A 13778-nucleotide genomic window follows, 5' to 3' on the forward strand; every position below is an offset into this window, starting at 1 on the left:
TTATTAACACTATTCATAGCTGATGTATTATTTTGGCTACAAAGCAGATGGCTTTTGCGTGGTATCATCCATACTGCAAAGCAAAATTAAACCGATGTTCAAATTATTGGCCAGCTGCCCGCATAGCAAGTAAATCCGGACCGGATCTGTGGCAGTACCGGCTGACTTTGGGACAGATCCGACCCGGAGTCGCTTACTGTCTGGGTGCAATCCAAAAAAGAAAAACATAGCGTAAATTTTATTTTCCTTGGATTAATAGACTAGGCGGGCAGCTTCTTTATGCTGTGAACCAATAGAGTTAAATGCTGCGGACGAACTGAGTAACATATGAGACTCGCACGTACTATCCGGAAGTACAGGTGAATGAACGAGTGAGCCAAACGAACGCATCTTTTGAACAGACGGAGCCAAATTAATGAACAAACGTTCCCATCACTATAAAATATAGCACTCAAAGACAGGCTTTCCCCGCATGCAAGGTCTATAATAGCACACCCCAAAGCAATTTTCATGAAAACCCTACAAAAGAGTAGATCTTCAGGAACAGAATTGGGCTGCCCTGATTTAAGCCATTTCAAGTCTCTTTGATGCTGATCTCTGGAGTCATAAAGCCTAAAATTAGATTAAATGTCTGCTTATAATGCCCCTGGCGGTGCTGCTACACAAAATCAAGGGTGTCCCTTCCTGTTGTCATAGGAGCATCACAGAGGACTCCAGAAGACCAACAAACAGTCACATGTCACATTGACCATGACTTACCTGGGGCTTGTGGCAAAGTCCCGGGATGAGATGAAGGTGCTGCAGCAGATCTCTGGAGGAGAAAATGTATGTGTCTTCAGAGGGTATCTGAATCCAGGAGGTACAAATAGATACAAAAGATACAACCAATTAAAATGTTCTGTTTTTGCTTGTAGTAGTGTATTATATCCAATGATGGCTTTCACTAATGTACTTCTTAAGGAGGTCTCTTTGTCTGCTTTGTGAAGCACATGTAGAGAATGTTAGGGTATGTGTAATCAGGGTGTGTTTGAACGGGGGCAGCCATGTTTCTTCTGAGTATAACAAATCAAAAATGGTTAGTTGCTGGCAATGTAGATGTGCAAAGAAGGGGGTTGTCCTCAGCCAATTGAATCAACTATTGGCAATCTTAGTGACTTTGACCCTGAAATGATTGTTGGTACCTGACAGGGTGGTTTGAGTATCTCAGAAACTGCTGATCTCCTTGGATGTTCATGCACAACAGTCTCAAGAATTTGTAGAGAATGGTGCTAAAGAAAACAAACAACCAGTGAGCAGCAGTTCTGCGGGCAGAAACACATTGTTAATGAGAGAGGTCAGAGGAAAAGGGCCAGACTGGTCGAAGCTGGCAGGAAGGTAACAGTAACACAAATAACCACACATTACAACACTGGTATGCAGAAGAGCATCGCTGAACACACAACGCATCATAGCTTTAAGTGCACAGGCTACAGCAGGAGAAGACTTAATAAGTCTGAAAAAATAAGTCCAATAAAAACCTAATAAAGTGCTCACTGAGTGTACGTTGTAGTGTTTAGTCAGAGGTCCAACCTGCTATTGGGATGTATAGCAGCTGCTGGGCCTCTGTGTGTTTGCCCCAATTCCAGTTATCAGGGATATGCTTTGATGTAAATTTTCTGCCAGCCAGAATTTTATTATTTATTAATTATATTATTTTTCAGGGCTCTTACAGATGCTTGAATTTAGAAAAAGTTTGGTGGGAGGTCCAAGAAATGTGGTATGGTCAGGTAGTTCTTCCAGAAACAAAGTGTTGATTGAGGAAGATTAACTAAAACAGGCTTTGAAGTGTCTGTTACATCTTTGAGGTGTTTACATTTTTATGAGGACCAAACCATCAGCTCATTTCAATGGGATATTAAAAGGCTATCTGCATTTTGGGGGTTGGAACAACAAGACCACTATAGACAACAACAAACACAGAACTGATGCCTGTTTTAGGACTGTTTAGGACTATTGCATGCATAATACTGATACTAAATCCATGGTCTTGTTATTATATTCTGCAGACCAGTTCCAGTTTGTGTCTCGGAGACACTGTGGTTTTCCTTTTAGCCTCTCGCTCTTCGTGAATGGTATGATGACAGCAAGAATCAGCTCCTGCTGTGAATACCGTTACAGTCCTGGGTTTCAACAAGGCAGCCGGAGCTGTTTCAGACTTACGGATCTGAGTGGAGGGATACCTTGCTATCGGTGACCAGTCCAGACAAACCCCAATGGGGAAACATTGAACATACTTTTAGGATGTACATCTGTAATTAGTAGTACAATATTTCTTGCATTTTCGTAGACTTTATCGATTAATTCAAGTCAACTGTTATGTATACATAACTCTATATTGCAACCATAGAGATTCTTGGATAATTTCTCTTTTTCACTCATTTTTATTTTTAGATGTGCAAGCATTCACAACAGAAATGGGAAAAGGCTACATCTGCACAATGGAATGCAAGATATGTTGCTGGTCTCTACTATGGGAAAACCTGCCAAAGGTGAAAAGCTTGGAATGTATGGACATTTGTGCACCAAAATAAAATGTGAAAGTGAAGGTGTGACCGACTGTCCTCACTACCCTAAGTTGATGGAGGATTGCTACGTGTTTAGCTCCCATAGACCCCGTCACAACACGTAATTGAGTATCATCAGTCACACCTCACATAATGCACAAATGTAAAATAAAATAACATGCTATGGGGAATGCAACAAACAAGCCCCGATTCAAAGAGAAACAGGGCTTAAATAGAGAGGCACACAGCTGACCTTGATGAGTAATCAAACCACATGCAGCAGACAATTTGAATCAGTCGTCAGGAAGATGGCATTGATTACCATTTTGCGGTTCATTGCCAACGTGAAATTAATTACCAAAATAGGCAAGAATGCGACCAGGCGCAAAAAGGTAGTGTCTGGAAATAGTTTCAGCGTCAAGCCAAAACCCATGTTTCATATTACAGTACCTACTCAAAGTCCCCAAAATGTTCTCAAAACCCATGTTGCTGTACAGTGTAAATACCAGAGCCCCATTAGCCAGAAACGGTGCAAACAGGCAAACAGGTCTTCATAGGAACTAAGTTTATGGTCTGAAAAGTACCTAGACATTACTGCTTGCCAGCTATATCCTTCATTCTGTTTCCACTTCTTACCACAGGGATGTTGGGGTTGGGTTTTAGGAGACAACCCTTTTACATGATATGAACATTCCACAACTACATAATATACAATTGCACAATGGTGCACTGCTATAGAAATTAAATATAATTTATAAAGGGAGAAAGACAATTATTCAGATGTCATTTACACCCTCATTTATGTGCCCTCATGAGAGCAAACAATATTATTATGCACCACACCAACCATGACCATATATGTCAACACACTACTGACACCATTCTGATAGATTTACCCCATAAACATTCATCCCCCTTATGTAACAATAAATAACAATCTCTCCCCATGCATAAATTTGCCATTTGATTATCTGCACAGTGTACTCCATACATAACTATTTACTCAAGTGGAACAATATTTATTTTCTCTTTAGAAGAAAGGGAATCATGTCCCTCTTCCCCTTTGTTTGTACCCATTGGAAAGAGAACAGCATCCATGAGACCAAGCAGAAGAGACTGCAAAGATGTGAACAGTATGCTGAATGGCAGTGGAGGTGAGAACAGTCTTGTAAAAGTAAACCGAGGGCGAGAGAGAAAGGAGACAAGGAAGCAACACTTTAACGGAGGAGCCAGAAAGAGGTCAGACATGGAAGAAAACGTCATGGGGGACCACATCACAGCTGGAAAAAAGCAGGGTGTTCATGTTGAAAACTCCAGGCATGTGACATCACACAATTCAAAACACCAAACAAGTGTCACAGGTACAGTTAAATTCAATCTTTTTTTACAAATGTTATTGTATTTAGGCCCAGTCTTTCTGTCTTGTTCTGTTTCTATAACGGGAGAGAGCAGTGCTATGGCTCTAACCTATAGGGTACCTACAGTGGGCTCCAGAATTATTTGCACCCTTGAGAAATATGCACAAAAAACTGTGCTGTAAACTGTGCTGTAAACTAAAAAAAATAATTTGACATACACTTTCATTTTTTACATTTTCAAACATAGTAAATAGTAATGTAGTGTGCTTTATTAATGATTCAGTGGAATCAACCAATGTCTTAATTAATTATTGAAATCAGATTATTTAGAAAAATTATTCAGATAAATACAATTATTTCAGACCACAGGTTTTTGTCTGGAGAGTGAGATGGCTTTTGTTTTTATTTACCATTACCGTTAACAGTTCTGTGTGGATTTTTGATGTATGTTTGAGTCATTGTCTTGCTGGACAATCTACCTAAGTCTCAGCTTCCTAGCAGAGGCAACCAGATTTTCCATCAAGATTTCCTGGTACTTTTTGAATTCATTGCAATTGATCTTAAATAGTTCCCCTGGACCATTGACAGCAAAACATCTCCAAAACATCAATGACCGACCTCTATATTTGACAGCAGGCATGGTGTGCTTCTCCTTGTATGCATTCCTCTTTTGCTGCCAAACATGTCGATGGTGTGTATGGCCAAAATATTAAACTATGGTTTCATCTGACCGTAGCACTCTCTTCCAGCCATAATTCGAATGATGTCTGGGAAGCTCCAGATGCTTGGTTTTGTTTATTGTGTTCAGTAAAGGCTGCCTTTGTGCCACCCTTCCAAAGAGTTTGTCGGTATAGAGGTGCCATTTTCTGGTTCTATTTCAGACTTGAGCCCAAGATGCAACCAATCTCTGCAATTCTTGAACTGTGTTTTTTTAGTTACTTATGGCCTCCCTCACCATCTTCCTTAACATCCGCGGGGATAACATGCTCTTGCGTCCTCTTCCTAGCAAGTTTGCATCCGTTCCATTTGTTTTACACCTTTTTAATATTACCCTTACAGTGCTGAGTGGTATGTTTCATCGTTTATGTATTTTTTGTACCCATTACCAGACTTGTGATGTTCTTTGGCTTTTCCCATGCTAATGGTTGATAAAGGGATTTTCCATTCTTGTACCCTAATTTTTATACTCTCATGAAACAGAAAGTGATGGAATGACACAATATAGTTCCTTTAGACTGAGATGAACTAAATTAAAGTAAAATTGTATTGCTAATTTACTTTGTTTGAATTTACTTACAATAATTGCTAGGGGTTCCAATTTTGGCACCTTTGGTTTTGTGGTTGGTTGAACAAATTAGGTTACTAAATACAACTTTATTAAAATACAGGTAAATAGTTTCCCCATATGTTTGAACATACTGTAACATATAGATCATTATCCATGGTGAATATGTAGCCTTTTTATCCATTTTTAGTAAGGTTGCCAATAATGCTGGAGCCCACTGTATATTTCTTGTTACTCTTGTTAAGTAATTCTGTTCAGTATAAACAATGTGTTTCATTAGGTTTGTACATTGACAGGTCCAGTCTAAAAATGTAGAATAGTTGCAGCCATATTGATTTGGCACTTCAGGGACATTAGTGTTGGAACACTGGGCACCCTCGGAGAATTACTGTTCCACAACACTCTGGCATTGAATGGATTAAAATATAAATGCCAAATGGCCTGGACCCCTACTTGTCAAAAGGGCTGTGACAATATTGACATTTTGTCACCACTTGACTGTATGTTTATTTTCTCTTTAGAAGAAAGGGAATCATGTCCCTCTTCCCCTTTGTTTGTACCCATTGGAAAGAGAACAGCATCCTTGAGACCAAGCAGAAGAGACTGCAAAGATGTGAACAGTATGCTGAATAACTGTGAAGATGAGAACAGTCTTGTAAAAGTAAACCGAGGGCGAGAGAGAAAGGAGACAAGGAAGCAACACTTTAACAGAGGAGCCACAAAGAGGTCAGGCATGGAAGAAAACGTCATGGGGGACCACATCACAGCTGGAAAAAAGCAGGGCGTTCATGTTCAAAACTCCAGGCGTGTGACATCACAGCAGCGAACAAGTATGACAGGTACAGTTAAATTCAATTTTCTTTACAAATTTTATATTATTTAAGGCCAGTCTTCTTTCTGTTCTTTTTTGTTCTGTTTCTATAACAGGATAGAGCAGTGCTGTTTTTTTCTGGAATTATTACTGGGGCAGGACACTGAATGGGGTAGGTCTTACTGCTGACTCTTTGTATGGCCCAGTTTGGCAGAAGACAAAGACAAAGTTGAATTTGTTATGATTACTGTGAACTGACGTGCTTAGTGGTTTACGTAGATGAGAATTGAACCATGTAGTGTATTACTTATCGGTTACAACAGGCCTCTCGGCTTTCTCTCTCGTCCTGCAGAGAAATGTCCACTTAAGATTAATTATTGTTCATTATTTTGGAAGTTCTATCCAGTAGAAGAGATATTTCTCTGCAAATTGTCACTCTGGAGAAACACATTTTCTGAATTGAAATACTGCGTTCCTCCAGACAGAGACCATTATGTGAGACTTGTTCCATTTGCAGTTGGTAGACAGTCTTGTACGTTATAGTCATTATCAAACAAATATTGTTTGGCTTTAGAATGAAAATGGCTGAACTTGTAGAGAAAACACACTTCCTGGGTACCTGAATTATTTTATGTCTTGAGCAAAAAATTATGAAAATATAGTCAACCTGTTCCAGTGATTACTATATTCTTGCATATTCTTGTATTTTCGTATAGTGGAAGACAGGCATGAACTCTGGGAGGAAAGATCAGTAGATTATCTCTGTGGTGATACCTCCAACTCAGAGTTAGAACTCAGCGATGAGAGTGAAAGCCTTCTCTACTCAAAGAGCAGGTCTCTGCTTGGGGGTCTGAGAGGAGAGGAAGAGGGTGGCCATAACCATGTTGCTAATGGTAAGGTTATATCAAAATCACAGTCCAATGCAACAATCCATACTGTTTCATAACCACCACATATCCATCTAACCAATTAAATTATTGATTTGCCCATTTTATCAACGTGCAGTTTCCACATTTGGTTCAAGTAGACTGGGATGTTCCAACAGTTTGGACCTGAACCAGCTCTACACAAGGGGCAAGGATGTGACCATGAGACCAAAGACCCAAGAGGCTTCAGAGAAAGACCACCATCTAGAAACACAGGTAAACATAATATTTAGGGTTATGTTATCTAGGTGTGTTTCTTTGTCAGTGCCAGATTAAATCATTTCTCATACTTCAGTGAAATGTATAGAATACTATCCACTTGTACATGTTCAATGAATTGTAAATAACCATACGGGACAAGCAGAAAACAACAAACTAAATTTTGTCCAAACAAGAATGCAGCCACAATGCATTCAGTTTGACTGATACAGCCACCCCCCTGGAAATGAAATCAGCACAGATGTTAGTGGACCGGCAGATAGATCACCACGAACCGAAGTGGCCCAAGAGACAGATGCCACTGGGTGATCCTGGAGTTGGTGACCTTCATTTTGGGGAACCATTAGAGGGGGGCAATATCAGAATAAAGGAAAAAGTAGGCATCTGCATGGGCCTGATATTTTCAGCCCACACCTGCCCACTCCCATGGCCTCTCTTGCTGCACCCACCAATCATTTTGCTGCTGTGCTCCTCAGAAGCTCCCACTTCCAAGTTGGGAAGTCATAATTACAACGTCACATATTCAAGTGCTCTTGAATAAAAATTAAAAATTAAAACACGGGCTCACAATGGAAGCAGGTTTTTTTTTTGTGGCTAGTATTTTATTTACAAATAGAAACAATGGTTTTAGAATCAGAATCTTGCGCATTTGGGCTTGTTGAAACATGAGAACTATATACAAACAGTATGAACTTAAATACTCTCTGTTTTGCTCACCTGGAAATTGGGTGGTTTTATACAAAAGGTGCTATGTTCTAAATAGTTTAACACATCTAGGTGTAAATACCTGGAAATAAAAGCTGAAATTCTTAACTCTTTTTATCTCACCTCAAAATTTTATTGCAAAAAAGAAAGGAATTGGCCTTGCTGCTGGAGGGGATGCATGCATGCAGTATTGTCATTATCTTCAGATATATGATATACATTTGGTAACCAGCTCATCTAACTTCACAGATGGTCAGTTATCTATCACACAGAGTGTAAATGAAAATATTCTCCTGAATCCAATGAAGTTAGCTGTTTGTGAGCTGAACTGTTTTTATTTTTAATTTACTGAATTAATGTTACATTACATATTCTCTGCAAACTTTCTGTGATATGCATAGGAAAATTCAAATGTGAACAAACAGCCTGTGACAACTTTAATAGGTATCAATTAGACATACTTATTGGTCCTCTGCTGCTGTCACCCATCCAGGTTCTGTGTGTTGTGTGTTCAGAGATGCTCTTCTGCACACCACTGTTGTAACACATGGTTATTTCAGTTATCGCCGCCTTCCTCTCAGCTTGAAACAGTCTGGCCCTTCTCCTCTGACTAATCTCATTAACACGGCGTTTTCACCAACAGAGCTGCCGTTCACTGGATGTTTTTAGTTTTTCGCACAATTCCCTGTAAATTCTAGAGACTATTGTTTTAGAGACTAGATCAGCAGTTTCTAGGAAGCTCAAACCACTCATTCTGGCACCAACAATTATTTCATGGTCAAAGTCACTTAGATTACATTTCTTCCCCATTCTGACATTTGGCTGGAACAATAACTGAACCTCTTGATCATGCTTCTATGCAAGTTGCAAGTTGCTGCCACCTGATTGGCTGATTAGATATTTGCATTAACAAGCTGATGTACAGGTGTACCTAATAAAGTGAGTGTATATTTCCCATATGTAACAGAAATGGTAATAAACTGAGCCAGTGTTGAATGAGGGATATAAAATTCCCTAAATGACACAGACTAATCAAGATAAAACCCAGACTGGTTCTCCCACTGACCACTACACAGAACTCAATTTTAATCATGTCATTCACTAAAATTACTGCATTGGTAATTACTTGTATGTGGACTGTGACGGATTTGGTAACTGCTTAGATGTGGACTGTGACTGCATTGAGACCAATTCGTTTTTATTGTCTATCATGATAATGCTGGGTGATACTGTTTCTTTCCTCTCACATTCTCTACAGAAAGAGGCTTCCTCAGACCTCATATCCCCTCTACCTTTTTGTAGGTGGAAGCCATGATATCGAAGCTGGAATCCTGTGACCTGGTGGAACAGCTGATCTTGAGGAACACTGGGCTTACTGATGAGCTTTTGAACTGTCTTGTCACTGCACTCAAGAATAGCCCTTCTGAGGTGGTGCTGGTCAACCTGAATCTGAACAACATTGGACCTCCCGGAGTGCAGATTCTACTTAACCTGATTAGGCTCAAACCACAAGTCAAGGGTCTACTGTGAGTCATCATACTTTGTACAGTTATTTTAAGCTGCTGTTAAAGATGGCCATGAAGGGATTTAGCTCTATATTAAAGATGACCATGAAGGGATGTAGCTCTATATTAAAGATGACGATGAAGGGATGTAGCTCTATATTAATAATGCAGAAGGATCAGATTGTGCCTCAGCTAGTGGTAGAGAAGGGCCCTTTTTCTTTTATATATATATATATATAAATATATATATATATATATATATATATATATATATATATATATATATATATATATAATATATATATATATATATATATATATATATAAATATATATATATATATATAGCAATAGCAGTTAGGTAAATTAGGCCAATTAAGTATTTCAAATAGTATTCTCTGATAACTCTCTGGAAATGGAGGTAGGATTTCATACATTTTTCACTCATTTATTTTCAGATATAATGTGAAATTACGTTTGTCTTATTGAAAAGTTGAAAAACTACTTTTTAAGTCAAGCAATTAGTATAAAAATAGTGGTGGGTGATATGGCCAAAATATCATGTTTTTTTTTAGGATATTCACAATTCATAGGATGGATCACAGTTTTTTCCATGTGGCTTTTCAATCAATAATTCACTTTTTTTTTTAATAAAGCATATTTCCTGCAGCAGGTGCAACTCAATTTGCTGTACATAAAAAGATAGAAACCAGAATTGAAATAACAGGACCTAAGGACAGAACTAAAATGAGGTTAAACAGGTGTCTCGGTGGCGCAGCCTGTAGAGCACTGAGCGCATGCTCATTGCGAGCTGCGACGTCGGCGGTTCGAATCCGCTGTCCGACATTTGTCGCATGTCTTCCCCTCTCTCTCTCGCTCCCATTCTTCCTGTCTCTCTATACTATATATACTGTCCAATAAAGCTGAAAAAGGCCTAAAAAATATCTCTAAAAAAAAAAATGAGGTTAAACAGACAACAAACAACAACAGAGTAAATGGTAAAATACATTTTGTGCTGATTAAATGTATAAAAGCAGAAGTAGTACAAACAAATAAAATAAAAAGATTTATAAAAGCTAAACCAGGTAAAAGCCATGCCAAGATAAATAAAATAAAATAAAAATAATAATAATAATAATAATAATAATAAAAATAAAGAAATAAGTAATAATATACACTCACCGAGCACTTTATTAGGTATTTCTTCTTCTTCTTTTTTAGACTTCTACTGCTGTAACCTATTACCAAAATCACCACTGACCTGTAGGGATGGAGATCTTTAAGATATTATCCATTATTCATAAGCATTATTGATTCTGATTAGATTTTTTATTCTCTTATTGATTCTTTTTTATTGTATTTTATGGAAAGACACATTTTAGAACAGAATTGGTACAGCTTTTATTTCCCAAAAGTGAAAATACACATGCTTTCTTACAGAACAAATACTGGGTAATATGCATTACCGGTAACCGGAGGAAGGGGTAAACAAGAAAGGGAATAAATAACTCCCCGGCAATTAGCCAACCAATAAAACAACCTTTCAAAACGGTCGAAAAGTCTAATCTGAGTTGAACGAGAAAATAACAAACGGCAGGGAAACTCAACCTCACTCCCTACTGATTACTGTGGTAGAAAAAGATGAGGTGAGCAATAACTAGATACATGAACAGCGCCAGGGAGAGAACTATGCAGACTCCCAACTGCATTATAGCCTACTTAGGATCGGGAACGATAAGCCAAGTGATAACGAAAGACAATTCAGACAATCCGTCTCTATACCACTGACAAAGCAAGAATACTAGCATACACAAAAAACATCAGCAATCTAATTAAACTGACAAACAGGATTATTCATACACAGGTGAGAAGTGTAGACGAACAGCGACGGTGATCTCAGACACAGAACCCTCAGCGATTTCGCAAGGCTCTCCATTGAGAAGGGCGATAGCTCCAACAACCATATACGCTACTTGACTTTATAAGCCAGTAAATAACAGATTTACCACTCACTCTCTGCTCCACTGACAGGAGACTTATGAGAGAGTTGGATAAATACATGAGATGCCATGAGGCTATCAGACAGAAACCCAGGCTAACGAGGGTTTGCAAGCCTCTCCACTGAGAGGGGAGACAACTCCAACAACTCATTGGCAAATTCGCAAAAGCTCTCCCCTGTGTGGGGTGATACTCCAGCAACCATGTATACCACTTGACTTTAGGAAAGTTAGCAACCACAGATATTCACCAGATGCTCACCTAGGCTCATCTGACTGTGCAGGAGACTTACAAATGCGCCAACTAAATACACCTACTGCACCGAGGGGTATAGCTTTCATACACGGCGGAAATAAACTAAGTGGACGAACAGCCAATGAGTGCAAGTGTGCAAAAAAGGGCGCAATAAACAAGAAACCCCAACACTTGGCTAAGACAGAAGGAAGCTGCTAACGAGGTCTCAATTTCCACAGGAATCCCATCTTCTAACCGTCATGTGTCTGATATTTGTCCACAAAATAAAATGTGCAGGTGAAAGTGTGACTCCCACACACTCGCAACACAACAGGTAAATGAGAATTGTCAGTCACCTTGCGCACAAATGCTAAATAAAACAATGTGAACTGGAGAATTCAACAAACAAACCCTGATTTAAAGAAAAGAGGGACCTTCATTGGTAATCAGACCACACACAGCAGATAATTGGAATCAGTCGTCAGCACGAGGGAATAGATTACCTGAGCACCGCTCATTGCCAAAGTGAAATTAATTACAAAATTGGCAGAAAAAAGGTAGGGCCTGGAAATTCATCAGAGTAGAAGTTCAGAATAAATTATATTAGTCTACTTTCGGTGACAATGTGGTGGGGAAGCTGTTGCTAACAAGATACGATTTTAGATGCAGTTCACTGTGATATAGTGGACCTCTCCTTTTGTAGTATCCAATGTGTCGACAATTTACATGAGAAAAACTCTAAACACAAATGTCTCTTTCCACCACAGTTACTCGCAAACATCAACAAAGCTCAAAAATGCACATTTGAATCCAGAACCATTTCTTCTATTGCCGGAACTTGGCAGTGTTCATGTTTTCTTTGTAGTCTAACATTGCAGGCTAAAGGAGTTCTTATATTGTCTTGTCAGAATTTAATTAAATAAACCAAAGTTCACAGCTGGCGAATGAACACTTTGATGTTTCAATATGCAAGCCAAGCGCAGCAAACAGCTGGGTAAAACACTGATGAAAACACTTGGCACTTAGCACTCTGGGTGGAAACATGCTTTAATTGAATTTTTGCCCCTTTAAACTTATTCTTCATTCTTGTCTTCAAAGGTTGTTTGGCAATCACCTAGGAGACAAAGGAGTTTGTACATTGCTAAATGGTTTGGCTGATCTGCAAGGTCAAACAGTGGGACAGAGAACATTGGAATTGTGGTCTGGAGACGCACAAGGAATGGATGCACCATTACTCCCAAGAGAAACATCCAGGGACTCCACAGCACTGCATACCCATATCACACAGGCATTTGTCCTCTTGGAGTTGGACCTTGGGGGGAATGGAGTCAGTAGTGAAGGGCTAAGGGTGCTGTCATCCTACCTGAGGTGTCATTCCCAGCTGAAATATCTGGGGCTGGCCAAAACAAATGTTGCTGATATTTCAGCATGGGAAAATCTGTTTGACAGCTTGACGACCAACGTTTTGCTTACCCACATCATTCTGGATGAATGCCACTTGGGTGACCAAGGAGTGGAGTTGTTTGCGAACATGCTGAGATATAACCAGAGTCTGACAAAGATTGACCTGGACTATAACAGTGTTGGGGACCGTGGAGGAAATGCAATCATAGAGGCTTTGTTTGGCAGAAGATGTCGCCTCCTGAGTCATTTAAGTCTAGAGGGCAACAACATAAGCGTTGCTCTGATTAACAAAATACAGCAGGAGATCCAACTCAATTTACCGAACAATTACTAAATGTACTGTTTTTACAATCTGCAATAAAAATAAATGTATTTGTGATTACAGTGTTGGAAATCCTTATTTTATGGTTTGCATTTTATAAGTTATGGTTCCTTTTGAGACAATGGGTACAATGTAATGTACAATAATAAAAAAGGCATTGTCCTAACTGCAACTGCATTGTGAATTTTTTGTGACCTTAGTCCAGTGCAGTTCCTTGTGGCTGCTGGGCAGCATGCATGGTAAAAGCGGTGCTTGGGACTTTTTTTTAACTCAAAATGAAATTACTAAAATGATTAAATATACCATTTTATTTTGGAATACTTGATGGAAACATTTAATTAGTATTTTTACATTTTCATAAAAAAATCATAGTAACCCTTTCCGTAATTATTAATTTCACATTTCATAATAACAATTGACATTTTAAGATATCCCATATTTCTGAACGCTCAAAAGACAAAACACTCAA

The 13778-nt window shown here is 38.9% G+C and overlaps 1 protein-coding gene across 1 annotated transcript; it reads left to right on the plus strand.

Annotated features, from left to right (window-relative positions):
• The first annotated feature begins 750 nt into the window (after positions 1-750).
• Positions 751-13321, plus strand: LOC133116319 (uncharacterized). The gene is made up of 8 exons (XM_061225760.1): positions 751-842; positions 2431-2528; positions 3581-3904; positions 5708-6025; positions 6714-6890; positions 7003-7139; positions 9150-9373; positions 12682-13321. The coding sequence occupies exons 1-8, from the start codon at positions 751-753 to the stop codon at positions 13319-13321; spliced, it is 2010 nt and encodes a 669-aa protein (XP_061081744.1).
• Positions 13322-13778: the final 457 nt, after the last annotated feature.

The sequence above is a fragment of the Conger conger genome, chromosome 17, assembly GCF_963514075.1.
Source record: "Conger conger chromosome 17, fConCon1.1, whole genome shotgun sequence".
Taxonomy (NCBI): domain Eukaryota; kingdom Metazoa; phylum Chordata; class Actinopteri; order Anguilliformes; family Congridae; genus Conger; species Conger conger.